This window comes from Lissotriton helveticus, chromosome 5_1, assembly GCF_964261635.1.
Source record: "Lissotriton helveticus chromosome 5_1, aLisHel1.1, whole genome shotgun sequence".
Lineage (NCBI taxonomy): Eukaryota > Metazoa > Chordata > Amphibia > Caudata > Salamandridae > Lissotriton > Lissotriton helveticus.
The window spans coordinates 1,569,453,454-1,569,471,902 of record NC_136065.1 but is presented as its reverse complement, the minus strand read 5'-3'; the positions used below and the strand labels follow the sequence as shown (position 1 = coordinate 1,569,471,902).

Sequence of the window (18,449 nt, the reverse complement as noted above, 5' to 3'; positions counted from 1 at the left end):
TGTTTTATGGATTTTAATTTGTTCCTGCATTGAAAGAGAATCATCAATTAAAAAACCCAGACTCTTCGCCATCCTTTTAGACCTTGGTGCGGGATCTAACAACAAAGGCCAGCAATGATCATTCCATACCATACCTTGCAGACCCCACCAAAAACCAAGATTTCTATTTTGTCTGAAATAAGTTTTAAACACTATGCCTGCAACCACCCTGCTGCTTCAGAGAGGCAGTCACTTAAATTCCCCTGAGTCTCAGAGTACTTGTCGTCGATGGAAATAATCAGCTGAGTATCACCAGCATACATAAAGATCTCAAGGCCTTACGCCTTGACAGTCCAAGGTGACAAATAGATGTTAAACAAGATCAGTCTCAGGGAGGATCCCTGAGGAACTCCACATTTCAGTCCCTGAGGGCTAGGTTTAAAATGGGGCAGCTGTACCGAATGAGATCTTTACTTAAAAACGAACTAAACCACTGCAAGGTAGAGGAATGCAGATACATTTCATGCAGCCTATGAGGCAAAAGGCGATGAGACACTGTGTAGAAAGCCGCAGACAGATCTAAAAGGATCAGGGCTGATAAATTGCCCTGATCCACGAAAGACCTAATACTATCCAACACCACCAATATCAATGATGTAGACATTTGTGTGATCATATGGACATGAATTAGCAAATCAGAGACCTATAACTGCCATTACTGCAGGCCATACCCAGCTGTGGCTATTGCAGATATAGCATGGACTTTTAGCCTGTTCATTGGCCTGTAGTCATGTATGGTCAACTTAAGTGGAGCTTCAATGCCAACAGTTTCATTGAGTTCGTCATAAATAATGTAGACTGCCTCTTTAGGAGTGGCTGTTCTTGCAATAATCTTGTGAACTCACAACTAGTGTTTTGACTTGTTTCTCTGATTCTTTGTTCCTATCAGCCCCGAATGAGCGAGCAGTGATAATGGGTGCCATACAATCATTTGCCACACGCACCTGTATTTCATTCAGACCTCGAACAAACGAACGCGACTATCTCTTCATCGAACCACAGAACGGGTCCGTATGTGTGCTTCATGGGGCATTTCCATGGGAAGTGTTTGATGGGTATTTTCTTGACAGCCCAAGTGATGGCACTGTGTCTGATCGGGCATTGTTGGCATAGTGCAAGATGAGAATTTGTATGACAGGTTCTGTGATTACTGTTGATGGCAGTATCCAATGGCTGATTCTTAGGTGAGTGCATGTGTATATGTGAGTGATGCTAGTGGGCATCAGCACGTCTGATAGAGACGTCTCTATCAGAGAAATGAAGAATATGTAGCATCTGTATCGCACACATTGGAAGCCCTAAAAAGATAAGGACAATGCACAAGGTAGTAAGTGTTGCATAAGGGTGGTGTGGCTTGACTGGACTGAATCAGATAAACTCATAGTTGGGCTAACACAACTTGAGTATAAATGATAATCGAATTGTGGACCCTGCGGGCTTGAGATACTAAAGGGATAGAACTCTAAACGAATCCCAGCAGAGCCGGCCTGGCCGTAGCGGGCACCGGACATTCCCCGGTGGGTCGGAGGGGTGTGGGCCAGTTTTGGTACAGTGGAACGGTTTTGCATTGATTCACAAGCCAATAAGTAATGGTGTCACTTTCAATCAATCAATCAGTCAGTGGCTAATAGAGCGCGCTACTCACCAGCGAGGGTCTCAAGGGGCTGGGGGCGTGGGGGAGAGACAGCTCCGGGTCCCTCAACTTTGCACTGTTAGTAATAGGTGTATGAGGGTTATCAATAGAGGAACGATGTGCTCTTTATGTTAAGAGTGGCAAGGTAAAGAAACCCATTCTGTAAGGAGGTTCACTAAAACGCCATTAGAAAGTAAGGAAAGCGATGCACTATTTAAGTACGGTTTCATTATTGAAGTGGTGAGAACCTGTAAAAGGACACCCTTGGACACATATATTTCACCTTCTGCCCCTTGTTCCAGTTCTTTGAAGGGCAGTGAGGCCTGCATAGAGCCGGGTGAGAGTCTAGTATAGGCGAGCGGCCAGTGTAAGAGTGCTCATCACAGTGCACCTTTCCCCTCTGTAGATGCTGGTCCTACATTGGACGAATCGGGGGTCGTCAGGTGGTGTCTTTACAGAGGAACGGATGTGTCTTCACCGGCACGGCGCAGCACGAGCTCACCCATGCCCTGGGCTTCCACCATGAACAGAACCGCAGCGACCGCGATGAATTTGTCACCATCCTCCTCCAGAATGTGGTGCCGGGTAAGTCTAGTAGGTGCGAGGTAACTAAGCTGGGTTAAGACTTGATCTACTCTATGCCCTATAGATGCCATAGAATATATACTGATTTTATTTACCTGGGTTTGGTGAACCTCTGTATTCTGCAAATCAGCCTTTTTGGGATGCTATGAGAACGAGGGTATATGGGGAAGGCAAGGGTTATGCAGACTTATGGTGGAGTCAATAACTAGAGGCAATGCCAAGCCTTTCACTGTGACAATAAATGGTACAAATGGAACAGCCACGATGACACACAAATAAACTGGTATTACTGGACCAGTAACCTCAGGACCTGGTTAAAAAAAACAAAACGTAAGCATACATTGCAGCATAATGGTGTAGGTGTAAACCAAGTTTTACAACAGTACACGATTGACGATATCAGCAAAGTACGTAGTTTGTCATTTTTAGTCCTTTTCACCTGACTTGATCAAGACTGCAAATGTTGAAAATGCGAATTATCTAAATAACATAACTGGTGCCAGGAAGTCACCATTGAAGAAATTAACAATTGTGGATTACAGGAAGTGAAAAGGCACTCCAGTGAAGAGCAGGAACCAAGACCATTACCGTACAATAAGGAAGTGTGCAGCACTCTGTGTATCATACACTAACATGGGTATGGTAGTCATAAGACTCAGAGGCACCATCACAAAGCTTTAATAGGGAAAGCAATTATGTGAACTGTATATCAAAGCCAGAAGAGCGTTGGCTGGAAGACGAGGATAACGTTTTGGAAAAAACGTGAAGGTGTATCTCAAACGTTGCAGGAACTGTAAACCAACGTGAAAATCATGTGTCTGTGGTAGGTCACACATGCCTCATCCACAATTGTGCCGGTCATTCTGTCAAACATATGCAAAAGTAAAGCGGAGTGAAGTGACTGATAGGGAAGGGTAACCCTATGATGCCTCTTCCCATCCTAAGTAGGTAAAATGTAGTATTTACTGGGTCAGTTGGAGAAATAATCACCCAGATGTAGTAGATCGATCATAGCATCATCTTTCTAACATTAGAAAATAAAAAAAATGCAGGTCCATGATCTAGGTAACAAGGGAGGAGAGATCAAAGTATGTTGAGGGTGCTCACCCCAATTCCATCACAGTCTCTCTCTCTATCTCTCTCTTTCTCTCTCTCTCTCTCTCTCTCTCTCTCTCTCTCTCTCTCTCTCTCCCTTAGTCAGTCTCTCTCTCAGCCAATCTCCCTCTAAGTCAGTCGGTCTCTCTCTGTCAGTCTTTCTGCCAATCTCTCTCTCCGTCAGTCTCTCTCTCTCTCAGTCAGTCAGTCTCTCTGTCAGTCTCTCTCTGTCAGTCAGTCTCTCTGTCTGTCTCTCTCTCAGTCAATCAGTCAATCTTCCAGTCAGTCAATCAATCTCTCAGTCAGTCAGTCCCTATCAGTCACTCTCTCTGCCAGTCACTGTCAGTCAGTCTCTCTCAGTCAGAGTCTCTCTCAGTCAGTCTCTCTCTGTCAGTCTCTCTCAGTCAGTCTCTCTCAGTCAGGCAGTCTCTCTCTGTCAGCCTCTCTCTCAGTCAGTATCTCTCAGTCACTCGCTAAGTCAGTCAGTCTCTGTCAGTCTCTCTCAGTCAGTCTCTCTCTCTCTCAGCCAGTCTCTCTCTAAGTCAGTCAGTCAGTGTCTCTCTCAGTCAGTCTCTGTTAGTCAGTCTCCCAGTCAATCAGTCAGTCAGTATCTCAGTCAGTCTCTCTCTCTACTCTCTTTCCACTCTCTCTCTCTCTCCACTCTCTTTCGCTGTACGCGGCCATGGGCACATTACCTGCAAGGTCCACGGGCTGCCAAGGAAGGCCTGCCGGGTCGCTGGCGGCCCGCAGGCCGTACTATGAGTACCACCCACAGCACTAGAACAACTGCCCACTCTCCTGCATCTGAGGCTGAGGATGAACTATTTTGTGATGCGATGGGTAGCTTTGGCACTCTGTTAGCTTCTTGGTTTCGGTGCACTTGTGGTTAATTATACTGCATGTATTCACAAGGAATGAGTTAAAATGTAACTCATTCAAATACTGTCATGTTATATATCACAGGTCCCAGTGCTGCTTCCATGGAAACTTTTCTTATTGCACTTTGGAAATGCTGTCACAAAGGAAACGTTTATTACCACTTATTACACTGCTGCCTTCCTAAGAAAGTTTTTCTGTCACACATCTCTCTGCTGCTACCAGGAAAGAGTTTTATTATCACATACCCCAGTTCTGCTATCGCGAAAGATTTTAATATCACATGCCCCACTGCTAATAATATGTTCTCTAGAGTAGCATTGGAATCCTTTTAATGATTTTATGACGGAACAACTCATGCCATTACCGCACTTGCCATTACAACACGTCCATTACAACTCATGCGTCTTTACTACGAAAAACGTTATTGCACATGCCTTTAGAACGAACATGTAAGTACTTTGCAGGTAAGTAAAAACCCTTTATATACACACACACATATATACACATCTTACCTTATTAACCCACATCCCCTAAACTCAACCCCATAAATCCTAACATTACCTTTGCCACCCAAATACCCATACCCACCCTAACCCCTGAAAATACCCTTGCCACCCAAAAACCCTTACCCACCCTAATCCCTAGAAATAGCCATATCACCCAAAAACACATACACACCCAAAGCTCTAAAAATATCTTTGCCACCCAAAAAACCCTAACCCACTGTAAACCCTAAAAATACCCTTGCCACCCATATACCCTTTCCCATCCTAAACCCTAAAAATACCATTGTCACCCGAAAACCCATAGCCACCCTAAACCGCAAAAAAACATTGCTACCCAATCAATCAGGGCTCTTATAAAGTGCGACTGCTCACCCATAGGCATCTCAAGGCTTGTGGGGAGGAGGGGATCTGCAGTTCAGTCAAAGAGCCAGGTCTTGAGTTCCTTCCTGAATTGAGACAGTGACATTAATTGCCTGAGGTGCAGAGGTAGGGAGTTCCAGGTCTTTGCAGCGAGGTAGGAGAAGGATCTTCCGCCAGCCAATGTTTTTCAGATTTGTGGTATAGTGGCCAGGGCCAGAGAGGCAGAGCGGAGATGTCTGGCCAGTGTGTAGAAGGAGAGGTGGTGGTTGAGGTATTCAGGTCCGTTGTTGTGCAGGTCTTTGTAGATGTGCGTGAGGAGCTTGAAGGTGATTCTTTTGTGGACCAGAAGCTAATGGAAGTCTCTCAGGTGACCAGAGATGTGGTTTCGGCCCTTACCCACAGTAAAACCCTAAAAATACCCATACCACTTATAAATACCTACCCACCCTAAACTTGGTCACCCCATACTTTCACATAACATAACATCTGTATTTTGTAAAAATGTAAGTTCACCTCTGACGGAGTATCTTGGTGCTGAATAACAGATGTTTATTGTTACCCAACTCAATGGTACTCATTTTATCGAACTCAGATGGATGAAAGGCTGAGTGGACCCACTGGAATTTGAACCTGTGACAATGAGGTCGAACCCAGGCCCCCTGCAGTGGATGCATTAGTCCACTGAGCTACCAGACCCGGCTATCCCTAAACCCTAAAAATGCCCTTGCCTTAACACGGAGGGTTGTTGAGCTCTTCTGGACCTTGGGAAAATATATATATATATATATATATATATATATATATATATATATATATATATATATTGCCGCTCCGATATCCTTAAATCCAAAAGAAATCCGGCACTCACAGAAGAAGTATTTAGGTTCGTTTAATGACAACAAACACTAAGCAGACAAACGCGTTTCGGTTTTCCTTCGTCAGTGTCTACCATTGACACGGAAGGAGGCAGGTTTAAAAACATTTCGTCATTGTAGGCATGTACATAGAAAGGAGACTTACGTAAAACCCTGTGAGCAAAGTTATATCATTGTCTATTACATTCTAATATCGTTATATAGACGACACACATTAAAATTCATACATGCAGAATTTACAATTTACTTTTCTCCTTTGTGTAATTTAATTAGGAGACCTGAATAATCATTTGATTACTATGCCTTTTCCTTCATTTACAGGCACTTTTTAGTCGTCTTTATAGGTGTGTCATTAAGCCGTGGATCGGCATTTCTCACAGGGTGTAATTTCAAATTTAGAATTGGGGCTCTTACTTTCCTAGGTGAGATTATAATTCTTCATTCCTATTAAGACCTGTCGGGACCTTGGTTTGTAGGTCTATTATGTAACGGGACTCCAACCTTCTTAGTCTCCGTAACCTATCTCCACCCCTTGGGTCCACAGGTATACAGTCCAGTGCAAAATATTGTAGCAATTCTCTTTTACTCTTGTGTCTGATGGCAAAGTGTTTCGCTACAGGGTAATTAAAGTCTTTATTGACAATGGCTCGTTGGTGCTCAAGTATTCGTAATTTGACGTTTTTGACAGTGCTGCCTATATATTTCAGTCCGCATGGACATATCAGGCAATATACTGCATGAGTAGTTTGACATGTGAGAAATTTTGATATTCTTTTCTTATCACTCATCCCTGGTATCTCATAGGTGGTTACTCTCTTGCTGTTCTCACATGCCTTGCATTTTCCGCAAGGGAAAAAGCCCGGCATCTCTCTTATTCTCCCAGTAGTGTCTATTTTGTCAGCCAAATGGCTGTGTACAATTTTATCCTTTATTGATCTCCCTTTCCTGAAGGTGATTAAGGGTGAGATTGGAATATCCTTCCCTATGATTTGATCAGTTTTAAGGATATGCCAGCTTCTCTTAAGTATGTTTCTCAGATGGTTTGAATCTTCTGAGAAGGTGGTAATCAGTCTGAATTTGCCCCCATGTTTCTCTTGATTTCTTTCTCTTTCTTTAAGTAACTCTTCTCGAGGAATTCTCTCTACCCTTTTAAAGGTCTTTTCTAAGAGGTTTTTGTTGTATCCTCTAGTCTGGAATCTACTAATGCTCTCTTGAGCTGCTTTTATGAAATCAGTATTCCTTGAGCAATTCCTTTTAATTCTAAGGAGTTCCCCATACGGGATACTCCTCACCAATGAAGGAGGATGGCTGCTTTCGGCATGTAATACCGAATTGCCGGCTGTCACTTTTCTAAAAAGCTCTGTTTCAATTTTCTCACCTCTTAAAGTCACTCTCAGGTCCAGGTAATTTACTGTTGATACATTTATATCCGCTGTAAATCTTAAATTCATTTTGTTCTGATTTAATTCAGCTACAAACTCTTCTGCAGAGGTTACTGACCCTTCCCACACAAGGAAAAGGTCATCGATATATCGATACCACAGTTTTAAATTTGCTGCCCATTTCTCAAATTTGGGGCTCTGGGTGACCTGCTCCTCCCACCAGCCGACGAAAAGATTTGCCTAGCTGGGAGCGAAGCAGGTCCCCATCGCAGTCCCCGTGGTCTGTCTATATAGTTGTCCCTGGAACAAAAAGATATTGTTGAACAAGCAGTACTTTATAAACTCTAAGAGCATATCATTGTGTTTGGCAAACTTCATAGGTTTCTTATCAAGAAAATACTTAATAGCCGCCAGTCCCTGCTGATGATCGATGCTCGTATAGAGACTGGTTATATCCATGGTTATTAATATGTACATTGGTTTGCATATTACATCCTTAATCTTGTTCACAAAATCTTTAGTGTCCCTGATATAGGAGTCTAGCTGTAGAACACTCTGAAAAAGAAAATGGTCAATATAAATGGACATATTTTCAGAAACACTTCCTATGGAGGAGACAATAGGTCTCCCCGGCGGATTTTTATTGTCCTTGTGTATCTTGGGTAAGTGATAAAAGGTGGGAATTGTTGGGTTATTGTTTTTCAGAAAAAAATACTCGTCAGTGTCTAGCATGTTGTTGCTGTGCCATTTATTTAACAATGTTAGATATCCAGTGATACTCTCCTCATATTTGATTCTTGTTGTTTTTTCATGATCTCACTACTTGGGAGATCCTGGAGGACCTGAGAACGGAGGAAGAAGAAGGCAGGGAGGTAGTAGATTCACTCACACAAAGAACTAGAAGAGTGGGAGTCGAACAAGAGGCACCAACGACTAATTTCAAACCCCCCTCACAATTCGTACCTACAATGCCTTATGATGCCATCGATGCGTTCTCGGACGCTGTAACCAAAGATTTGATAAAATTTCGAGAAAAGCAGAAAAAAATGAGAAAGATAAGGACAAATATGACAAAAGAACAAAGAGCAATTCTAACAAAATTGGACAAGGATGAGAACATAATCTGTAAACCATCAGATAAAGGTGGAAACATTGTGGTGATGTCAAGAGATCAATATTGTCAAGAAGCACATAAACAATTGGACAATGGGACATCCTATGAAAAAACAACAAGAATCAAATATGAGGAGAGTATCACTGGATATCTAACATTGTTAAATAAATGGCACAGCAACAACATGCTAGACACTGACGAGTATTTTTTTCTGAAAAACAATAACCCAACAATTCCCACCTTTTATCACTTACCCAAGATACACAAGGACAATAAAAATCCGTCGGGGAGACCTATTGTCTCCTCCATCGGAAGTGTTTCTGAAAATATGTCCATTTATATTGACCATTTTCTTTTTCAGAGCGTTCTACAGCTAGACTCCTATATCAGGGACACTAAAGATTTTGTGAACAAGATTAAGGATGTGATATGCAAACCAATGTACATATTAATAACCATGGATATAACCAGTCTCTATACGAGCATCGATCATCAGCAGGGACTGGCGGCTATTAAGTATTTTCTTGATAAGAAACCTATGAAGTTTGCCAAACACAATGATATGCTCTTAGAGTTTATAAAGTACTGCTTGTTCAACAATATCTTTTTGTTCCAGGGACAACTATATAGACAGACCACGGGGACTGCGATGGGGACCTGCTTCGCTCCCAGCTACGCAAATCTTTTCGTCGGCTGGTGGGAGGAGCAGGTCACCCAGAGCCCCAAATTTGAGAAATGGGCAGCAAATTTAAAACTGTGGTATCGATATATCGATGACCTTTTCCTTGTGTGGGAAGGGTCAGTAACCTCTGCAGAAGAGTTTGTAGCTGAATTAAATCAGAACAAAATGAATTTAAGATTTACAGCGGATATAAATGTATCAACAGTAAATTACCTGGACCTGAGAGTGACTTTAAGAGGTGAGAAAATTGAAACAGAGCTTTTTAGAAAAGTGACAGCCGGCAATTCGGTATTACATGCCGAAAGCAGCCATCCTCCTTCATTGGCGAGGAGTATCCCGTATGGGGAACTCCTTAGAATTAAAAGGAATTGCTCAAGGAATACTGATTTCATAAAAGCAGCTCAAGAGAGCATTAGTAGATTCCAGACTAGAGGATACAACAAAAACCTCTTAGAAAAGTCCTTTAAAAGGGTAGAGAGAATTCCTCGAGAAGAGTTACTTAAAGAAAGAGAAAGAAATCAAGAGAAACATGGGGGCAAATTCAGACTGATTACCACCTTCTCAGAAGATTCAAACCATCTGAGAAACATACTTAAGAGAAGCTGGCATATCCTTAAAACTGATCAAATCATAGGGAAGGATATTCCAATCTCACCCTTAATCACCTTCAGGAAAGGGAGATCAATAAAGGATAAAATTGTACACAGCCATTTGGCTGACAAAATAGACACTACTGGGAGAATAAGAGAGATGCCGGGCTTTTTCCCTTGCGGAAAATGCAAGGCATGTGAGAACAGCAAGAGAGTAACCACCTATGAGATACCAGGGATGAGTGATAAGAAAAGAATATCAAAATTTCTCACATGTCAAACTACTCATGCAGTATATTGCCTGATATGTCCATGCGGACTGAAATATATAGACAGCACTGTCAAAAACGTCAAATTACGAATACTTGAGCACCAACGAGCCATTGTCAATAAAGACTTTAATTACCCTGTAGCGAAACACTTTGCCATCAGACACAAGAGTAAAAGAGAATTGCTACAATATTTTGCACTGGACTGTATACCTGTGGACCCAAGGGGTGGAGATAGGTTACGGAGACTAAGAAGGTTGGAGTCCCATTACATAATAGACCTACAAACCAAGGTCCCGACAGGTCTTAATAGGAATGAAGAATTATCATCTCACCTAGGAAAGTAAGAGCCCCAATTCTAAATTTGAAATTACACCCTGTGAGAAATGCCGATCCACGGCTTAATAACACACCTATAAAGACGACTAAGAAGTGCCTGTAAATGAAGGAAAAGGCATAGTAATCAAATGATTATTCAGGTCTCCTAATTAAATTACACAAAGGAGAAAAGTGAATTGTAAATTCTGCATGTATGAATTTTAATGTGTGTTGTCTATATAACGATATTAGAATGTAATAGATAATGATATAACTTTGCTCACAGGGTTTTACGTAAGTCTCCTTTCTATGTACATGCCTACAATGACGAAATGTTTTTAAACCTGCCTCCTTCCGTGTCAATGGTAGACACTGACGAAGGAAAACCGAAACGCGTTTGTCTGCTTAGTGTTTGTTGTCATTAAACGAACCTAAATACTTCTTCTGTGAGTGCCGGATTTCTTTTGGATTTAAGGATATCGGAGAGGCAATTTGAAGACGTGGGGCGTCACCACGAGAGGCACCCGCCTACGAGTGCCCCGGTCCTTTGACGCAACAGAGCGGCAATATATATATATATATATATATATATATATATATATATATATATATATACATACATATATATATATATATATATATATATATATATATATATATATATATAAATATATATATATATATATATATATATATATATATTCCTCTGCTCCCAAACACCAGCCGGTAGCACACTCGAGCGGGTGCACAAACAAACGGGGGTGTACCCGTTAATAATGTCCAAGCTCCAAATATCCAAGGGTGTTCACCCATAAAGAAAATAGCACTCTCAGGGGTCGTTCCACAGATGATTTATTACGGGAACAGTACAGCAACGACGCGTTTCGCCATGGGGCTTCTTCAAATTGTGCAAGGAGCCGCGGCGCCTGTCTGCTTATAAGAACGTCATTATTTTAACTAAAAGCAAGGAAGGACTATGATACATGTTTACACATGGCCGCCATCTTAACATGCAGTAACTCATATAGGAACAATGCAAGTTTACAATGGTAAGCCCTATTATAAGCGTTATATATGTATGTACAAAGAAAGAATTCATTATTCCCAAAATTCATACACCCGTGATGGGTTATAATAGTCCTCGCTTCACATGCTACAATCATTCCCAAAATGGGACGGTCTTAAGCAAAGTCTTTATATCAAAGACCATTTTATCTCGCCCTGGATGGGCCGAATCACATAAATTTAAAAACATTATCACAAAATATATCTTACAAAATGGATGTGTCACAAGAACATTAGAAAATAAGGTAAGAAAATTGCAAGTACAGCAAATGAATCTCGAGAAACAGGTCCTAGTAAATCAACCTAAATGTACTGCTAGCTCTTCATGCATATTGAGACCTTTGGGATTTTTGCTCTGCATATCTATAATATACCTGGATTCCAGGCGTCTGAGTTTTAATAATCTATCACCCCCTCTGATGTTGGCAGGCACACTATCCAGGCAAACATATGACAACAGATCCCTATTGCTCCCATGTTTACTTTGAAAATGCCTTGCTACGGGGTAAGATTCATCCTTCTTAGCGATTGCACGCATATGCTCCAGAATGCGCAGCTTTACTGCATTGGTCGTGCTGCCTATGTAATTTAAGCCACACGGACAAGTGAGACAGTAAATTGCATAAGGCGTGGAGCATGTTAGAAATTTCATGATACGTTTAGGAATCGCCAAACCCGGTATTTTATAGGTAAGTGTACGCTTGCTGAATTTGCAAGCCTTGCAGCGGCCACATGGGTAAAACCCATTAAGGACAGGTAATTTAGGGGTTTCTCCAGGACGGAGAAAATGACTTGAGACCAGATGGTCCCTCAGGGACCTCGCTTTCCTGAAGGTAACTAAGGGGTTAGTCGGTAGATCAGCTTTTATGATGGTGTCAGACAGGAGAATATTCCAATTCTTTTTAAAGATTTTCTTAATGAGACCCGCATTAGCAGAGTAAGTGGTGATTAACCGGAACGTGCCATTCCTAGCTTTCACACTCACTTTGGGTTTCAACAATTCTGATCTCTTCATTCTCTTAACTCTCTCATAGGCTCGTGCGAGTACCACATCATTATACCCCCTTATTTTAAATCTGGTCAGGCTAGCATCCGCTGCCTTTTCAAAGTCTTCATCCTTAGAATTATTCCTTCTGAGCCTCAATAGTTCCCCATAAGGAATACTGTCAATTAATTGACGGGGATGACCGCTGGTAGCGCATAGTGTAGAATTCCCAGCAGTTTCTTTTCTGTAAAGTTTAGTTTGCATTTTACCATCTTTATCAATGTAAACTGTAAGATCTAAATAGTTTACTGAAGTGCAACTGATCTGTCCAGAAAACCTAAGATTTACATTGTTATTGTTGAGAACATCAACATAAGTGCCGGCTAACTCTATGGTGGAATCTAGGATGATGAACAAATCGTCGATATAACGATGCCATCCTATAATACGATTATTCCACTCTTGATTGGCACTACTCCAGGCCACCTGCTCCTCCCACCACCCTACGAAAAGATTCGCAAAGCTAGGAGCGGAGCAGGCGCCCATCGCTACTCCAGACACTTGCCTATACAGCTGTTTTCCAAATAGGAATATATTGTTATTGAGGCTGAATGTCATGAACTCCAGTAGCATCTTGTTGTGTTCATAAAACCGTGCTGGCCGTTTGTCTAGAAAGCTGGCCATAGCTGTCAGGCCATCCCCATGAGCAATACACGTATACAAACTTGTGATGTCAAGGACCATCATACAATAACTGGTTTTCCATTTCACCTCATTAATGCAATTTAGAAAATGCTTTGTGTCTCTTAAATAGGACTTCAAGGACATAACCAAGGGAGAAAGAAAAGAGTCCACATAAATAGAAAGATTTTCTGTAACACTCCCATTGGAAGCTACAATGGGACGGCCCGGTGGATTAAGCATATTTTTGTGAACCTTGGGTAGGTAATAAAATGTAGGGATCACAGGACTAAGACATCGCAAAAACAGGTGTTCATCAGTATTAAGCATATTCAGATGATACCATTTTAATATCATGTCATGGTATACATTGACACTCAGATTATAAACTTTCTCGTTTACAGTCATATAAGTGTTTGTATCACCCAATAGGCGTAAGGCCTCCGTTTCATATTGGGTGGTGGTTAGCAGGACAATGTTACCCCCTTTGTCCGAGGGCTTACATACTATCCCAGCATCCTCGCTCAAAGTTTTTAAAGCCACCTGTTGATGTTTAGTAAAGTTTCCTCTTCCTGGTAGGAATTTTTTCGTGTTTCTCAGTCTCGTAAGATCCCTCAATACAGCTTCGGAGAAGGTGTCTATGGCATCAGCTGCCATCATTGGCATAAAGGTAGACGCTGGTTTGAAACCACTAGCTCCTCCCTTCTGTTGTACATCCCATATTTCCAACATCTGGGTATTGGTTACATCACCATCCCCTCCTGTGTTGATTTCCTGATGCAGACCCTCCATAGTTCTCAAACCTCCCAATTCACTACATCTCAATTCTGTAGGCTTGATGTAAGTAGTTGGCATAGTTAGTTCACAATGTGGTTTCAGCTTAAAGAATTTATGCAGTTTCAGTTTTCTTGTGAACTTGAAAACATCGATTCTCGTCTGCGCAAATTCAAAGTTTCTGCGTGGGCAGTAGGATAACCCTAATTCTAATATGGATTCCTCTTCTTTATTCAACACTTTGTCGGTCAGGTTGATGATGGTCAAATTGTCCGAATCCACTCTCAATTCTTCTTCTTGTAGAAGGGTTTCTTGCTGCGTGTGACCGGTGGGGATCCTAGTGGGTTTCTTCCCACCACCCCCCCGCCGCGTTTTCCTCTTGCCCCTCGGTTGTCCGGAGGCTTTCCCCGGCCTCCCTCTAACTGTTGTTTGCGCATAACTTTGTACTCTACATGAAAAGGAGAGACGTCATCACCACCATCTTCGCTTGCCGCCTCTTCAGCGGTTGCGTCTGATTCCGATGTTACAGATTCGACTTTGCTTAAGACCGTCCCATTTTGGGAATGATTGTAGCATGTGAAGCGAGGACTATTATAACCCATCACGGGTGTATGAATTTTGGGAATAATGAATTCTTTCTTTGTACATACATATATAACGCTTATAATAGGGCTTACCATTGTAAACTTGCATTGTTCCTATATGAGTTACTGCATGTTAAGATGGCGGCCATGTGTAAACATGTATCATAGTCCTTCCTTGCTTTTAGTTAAAATAATGACGTTCTTATAAGCAGACAGGCGCCGCGGCTCCTTGCACAATTTGAAGAAGCCCCATGGCGAAACGCGTCGTTGCTGTACCGTTCCCGTAATAAATCATCTGTGGAACGACCCCTGAGAGTGCTATTTTCTTTATGGGTGAACACCCTTGGATATTTGGAGCTTGGATATATATATATATATATATATATATATATATATATATATATATTAACACAGTCTCACCGGCGTGATCCCTCCTCCAATGATGGAAACAAACAACAACGGAGCCGTGGCCTCTATTCTGGATGCAGTTTATTCAGAACACAACGTCCTACGCGTTTCGGAGTAGAATTACTCCTTCGTCACGGGCAGGTTCTTGAAAATAAAGAGTTCACTACGGAGTTCGTGTGTGGCTGCTTCCTAATGGGTCTCTGCACTTTGTTGGATTTATAGACGGTCGCCCGGTCGTGGAATGCAGCCCGCTGTTGTTACAGAGCCAGCCCTCTTCACTACGGAGGGCAAGTGGACGCGAACGTTCTTAAGGACATTGCAGGGGTTGCCCTTTGAACACTCTATTGAGAACTTTAAAGCAAGGCAGGCAAACAATCGAAATGTGTCGTCATTCCCACTTGGTTTTATTTTGGATCCATTTCGCTAGGAACACACCCTACCTGACACGGACTACAGATCCCACAAACGCCACTGATTGCTAACGCCCAGAGGGCGGGGACTGATTATGTAAGGGGAGAGTTCTGGCAGATGACGAATTTGCCACTGAGGAAGAGAGCTCGTCTCTCGAAATGCATTTGATAGCTGATTAAATTTGAGGATCGTCACCTTTGTATTCCTGCTGGCAGGTTCTTGAAAATAAAGAGTTCACTACGGAGTTCGTGTGTGGCTGCTTCCTAATGGGTCTCTGCACTTTGTTGGATATATATATATATATATATATATATATATTACCTACTGGCGGTCGCCAGTAGGTATATATAGTTAGGATTTTTTCTCTATGGGTTTTTTGAAAATTCTATGTCTAATAACTTTGGCGTTTGTGGACGGAATTGGCTGAAATTTTCAGGAAAATGGCACATTTTGTTTCTGAGCAGCCCTTGAAAATTTGGGGGGGTTCGTCAAGGGGGGGCCGAGAAAAAAGGGGGGTCCCAAAACGTGTTTTTAACATTGAGTTTTCCATAGGGCGGTTGGCCTCACTTTTAGCCCGAACGGCTGAATGGATTTGCACGAAACTTGGCAAAATTGTAGGGACTGGTAGCCCGATGTGCCTTTTGTAGGTCTCAATATATGTGCTCCAGTGGATTTTGAGAAATTAACGTTTAAAAAAAGATATATATCTGTAACAGCGGACCGGGCAGCGCTCTGGTTCGCGGACTTTTCGCGCAACGGAGCTTTGTGAAGCGAAGCTGATTGGTTCTCCGGCGTCTGTCAACATTCCAAACAGTCCGTAGCGGCCGCCATCTTGTCTCTCGGTAGGATCGAGAGACAAGAGGAGGTCAAAACAAAGGGGGAAATAACTATAAGGGGGCATAGTAGATCCTTGCTGACCCCCTAGGTTTGATGTGGAGGTTTTAAAAGGGCCCCGCGGGGCAAAAAAAAAAAATAATAATAATAATCGAACGGCTGAATGGATTTGCACGAAACTTGGCAAAATTGTAGGGACTGGTAGCCCGATGTGCCTTTGCTAGGTCTCAATATATGTGCTTCAGTGGATTTTGAGAAATTAACGTTCAAAAAAAGATATATATCTGTAACAGCGCACCGCTTCGCGTACTTTTCGCGTTACGGAGCTTTGCGAAGCGAAGCTGATTGGCTCTCCGGTGTCTGTAAACATTCCAAACAGTACGTAGCGGCCGCCATCTTGTCTCTCGGTAGGATCGAGAGACAAGAGGAGGCCAAAGCGAAGGGGCAAATGACCATAAGGGGGCATAGTAGATCCTCGCTGACCCCCTAGGTTTGATGTGGAGGTTTTAAAAGGGCCCCGCGGGGCAAAAAAAAAAAATAATAATAATAATCGAACGGCTGAATGGATTTGCACGAAACTTGGTAAAATATTAGGGACTGGTAGCCCGATGTGCCTTTGCTATGTCTCAATATATGTGCTTCAGTGCATTTTGAGAAATTAACGTTCAAAAACAAGATATATATTTGTAACAGCGCTCCGCTTCGCGGAGATAAAATTATATCTGTATTACCTAGCTGTTGCTAACACCAGTTAGCGACGGCTAGTAGGAGATAGCGACCATCTTGGGTCCCACTTTGCATGTGAGTGATATTTATCACTAATGACATGCAAAGTGGGCATGCCAAGATGTTAGCGACTGGAAACAGTCGCTAACATCGCTATCTCCTATTATCAACTTTTGGAAATATTCGAGATAAGCGCGAATATCTCCAAAAAGTAACAGCTGCCCTGAGCAGTTCTTAGCCATGTTATCCAATGGGAGGTGGATAACATGGCTAAGAGCATTAGCTCGGTAATGCATGAATATCGCGGAGTTTTCAGCGATATTAATGCATTGCGCTCGTTTTTTATCGTATTTGTGATAAACCTTGATAATAGCAAGGTTTATCTGCGATAATTTCTGACGGTAAAAAAATCTTTGCAATGCATCGTTAGGGATAAATATCGCTTAACTTTGGTAATATGCCCCAACGTCTGTTAACGTTCGATTCGAAGGAAATCAGGAATTGTTGAAAAACATTGTGTGCGCCATCTTGTCTTTTTTCAAATGCCACACTTTTGTCGTGCACGGCAGCCATTTTAGATGCCTTGACCAGACCCACTCTGTGCACGCTGTCGATCCTTAGCATGGCTCCCCACCCTCGCAAGCATCTCACCCAGGCAGTGGTCACCCCCGCTCTCTGTCTTATGCATGGGTAATAAACCTCCCCCCATCTGCGCTGCTCTTCCCTGAGAATCACACCCTGTGCCCGCCCGACACCTCCCTTTCGCCCTATTCACTACCGCACCCTCTGACACTCCTTTTCCTCTGTGTCCGATTGTCCAGGCCGGTCCTAGGCTATCAGCTAGCCCTGCAGATGTAGTTTATGGCCACAGCTGTAAAGAATCACCCCTCTTCAAAGGAGTTATAGTAGATCAAGGCCCACACTCGATGAGATCCGTCACAGCAGAAGCGTTGCTATTATCTGAAAACCATCCTGTATTGTGATTGGGGAGGGGACCGAGCGTGAAGCGGAAGATTCCAGGGATGACTCTTTGTACATCAAAGTTTTTACAATTATGTGTCACATTAAAAATATATAGCACTCCGACAAAGTAGTAAGATTATAAAACTTTAATAATTTATAAATATATACAAGAAAACAAAAATAGTAATAACATATAAACATTTTTAGAGAAAAACAACGAAGTAGCGGTCGGCTGTGCGAATAGTCCCAACGCAGCACAACGTCCAGATTTCCGGCGTGGGGCGTCGCGGGGGGTGGGTCATCAGTAGCAAACTGTTGTGCGAATAGTTCCAAGGCAGCAGAACGCGCCGAAATCTAGATGACACGAAAGTGATGTCTAGTAAGTTGCCACCCAGCAAATAACGGCGTGGGGCGTCGCGGGGGGTGGGTCATCAGTAGCAAACTGTTGTGCGAATAGTTCCAAGGCAGCAGAACGATGGCACCAAGGTGATGTCCAGTAAGTTGCCGCACTGGTTTTGGTATCCTACAATGCTGCTCCGAATAACGGCGTGGAGCGCCCCGGGGGAGGCGGCGTGAACGGGCCTCTCCAGGTGGAGTCTCATCTGTTTTAGTGGGGCGCCCCTTTACCGTTTCAGTTGCCATTCCGTCCGCTTTTGGTCCACTGTGTCAAAATCCGCCATTCAGCTGAGTT

General features: G+C 42.6%; 1 protein-coding gene across 1 annotated transcript in view; it reads left to right on the top strand.

Moving 5' to 3' along the window:
- LOC144755590 (hatching enzyme 1.2-like) overlaps positions 1-18,449 on the top strand; it is a 59,446-nt gene that overhangs the window by 21,571 nt on the left and 19,426 nt on the right. Inside the window, exons 5-6 of the mRNA XM_078644699.1 lie at positions 929-1,046; positions 2,079-2,257. Of these exons, the coding sequence (XP_078500825.1) occupies positions 929-1,046; positions 2,079-2,257 (297 nt within the window). The remainder of the gene's footprint in view (positions 1-928; positions 1,047-2,078; positions 2,258-18,449) is intronic.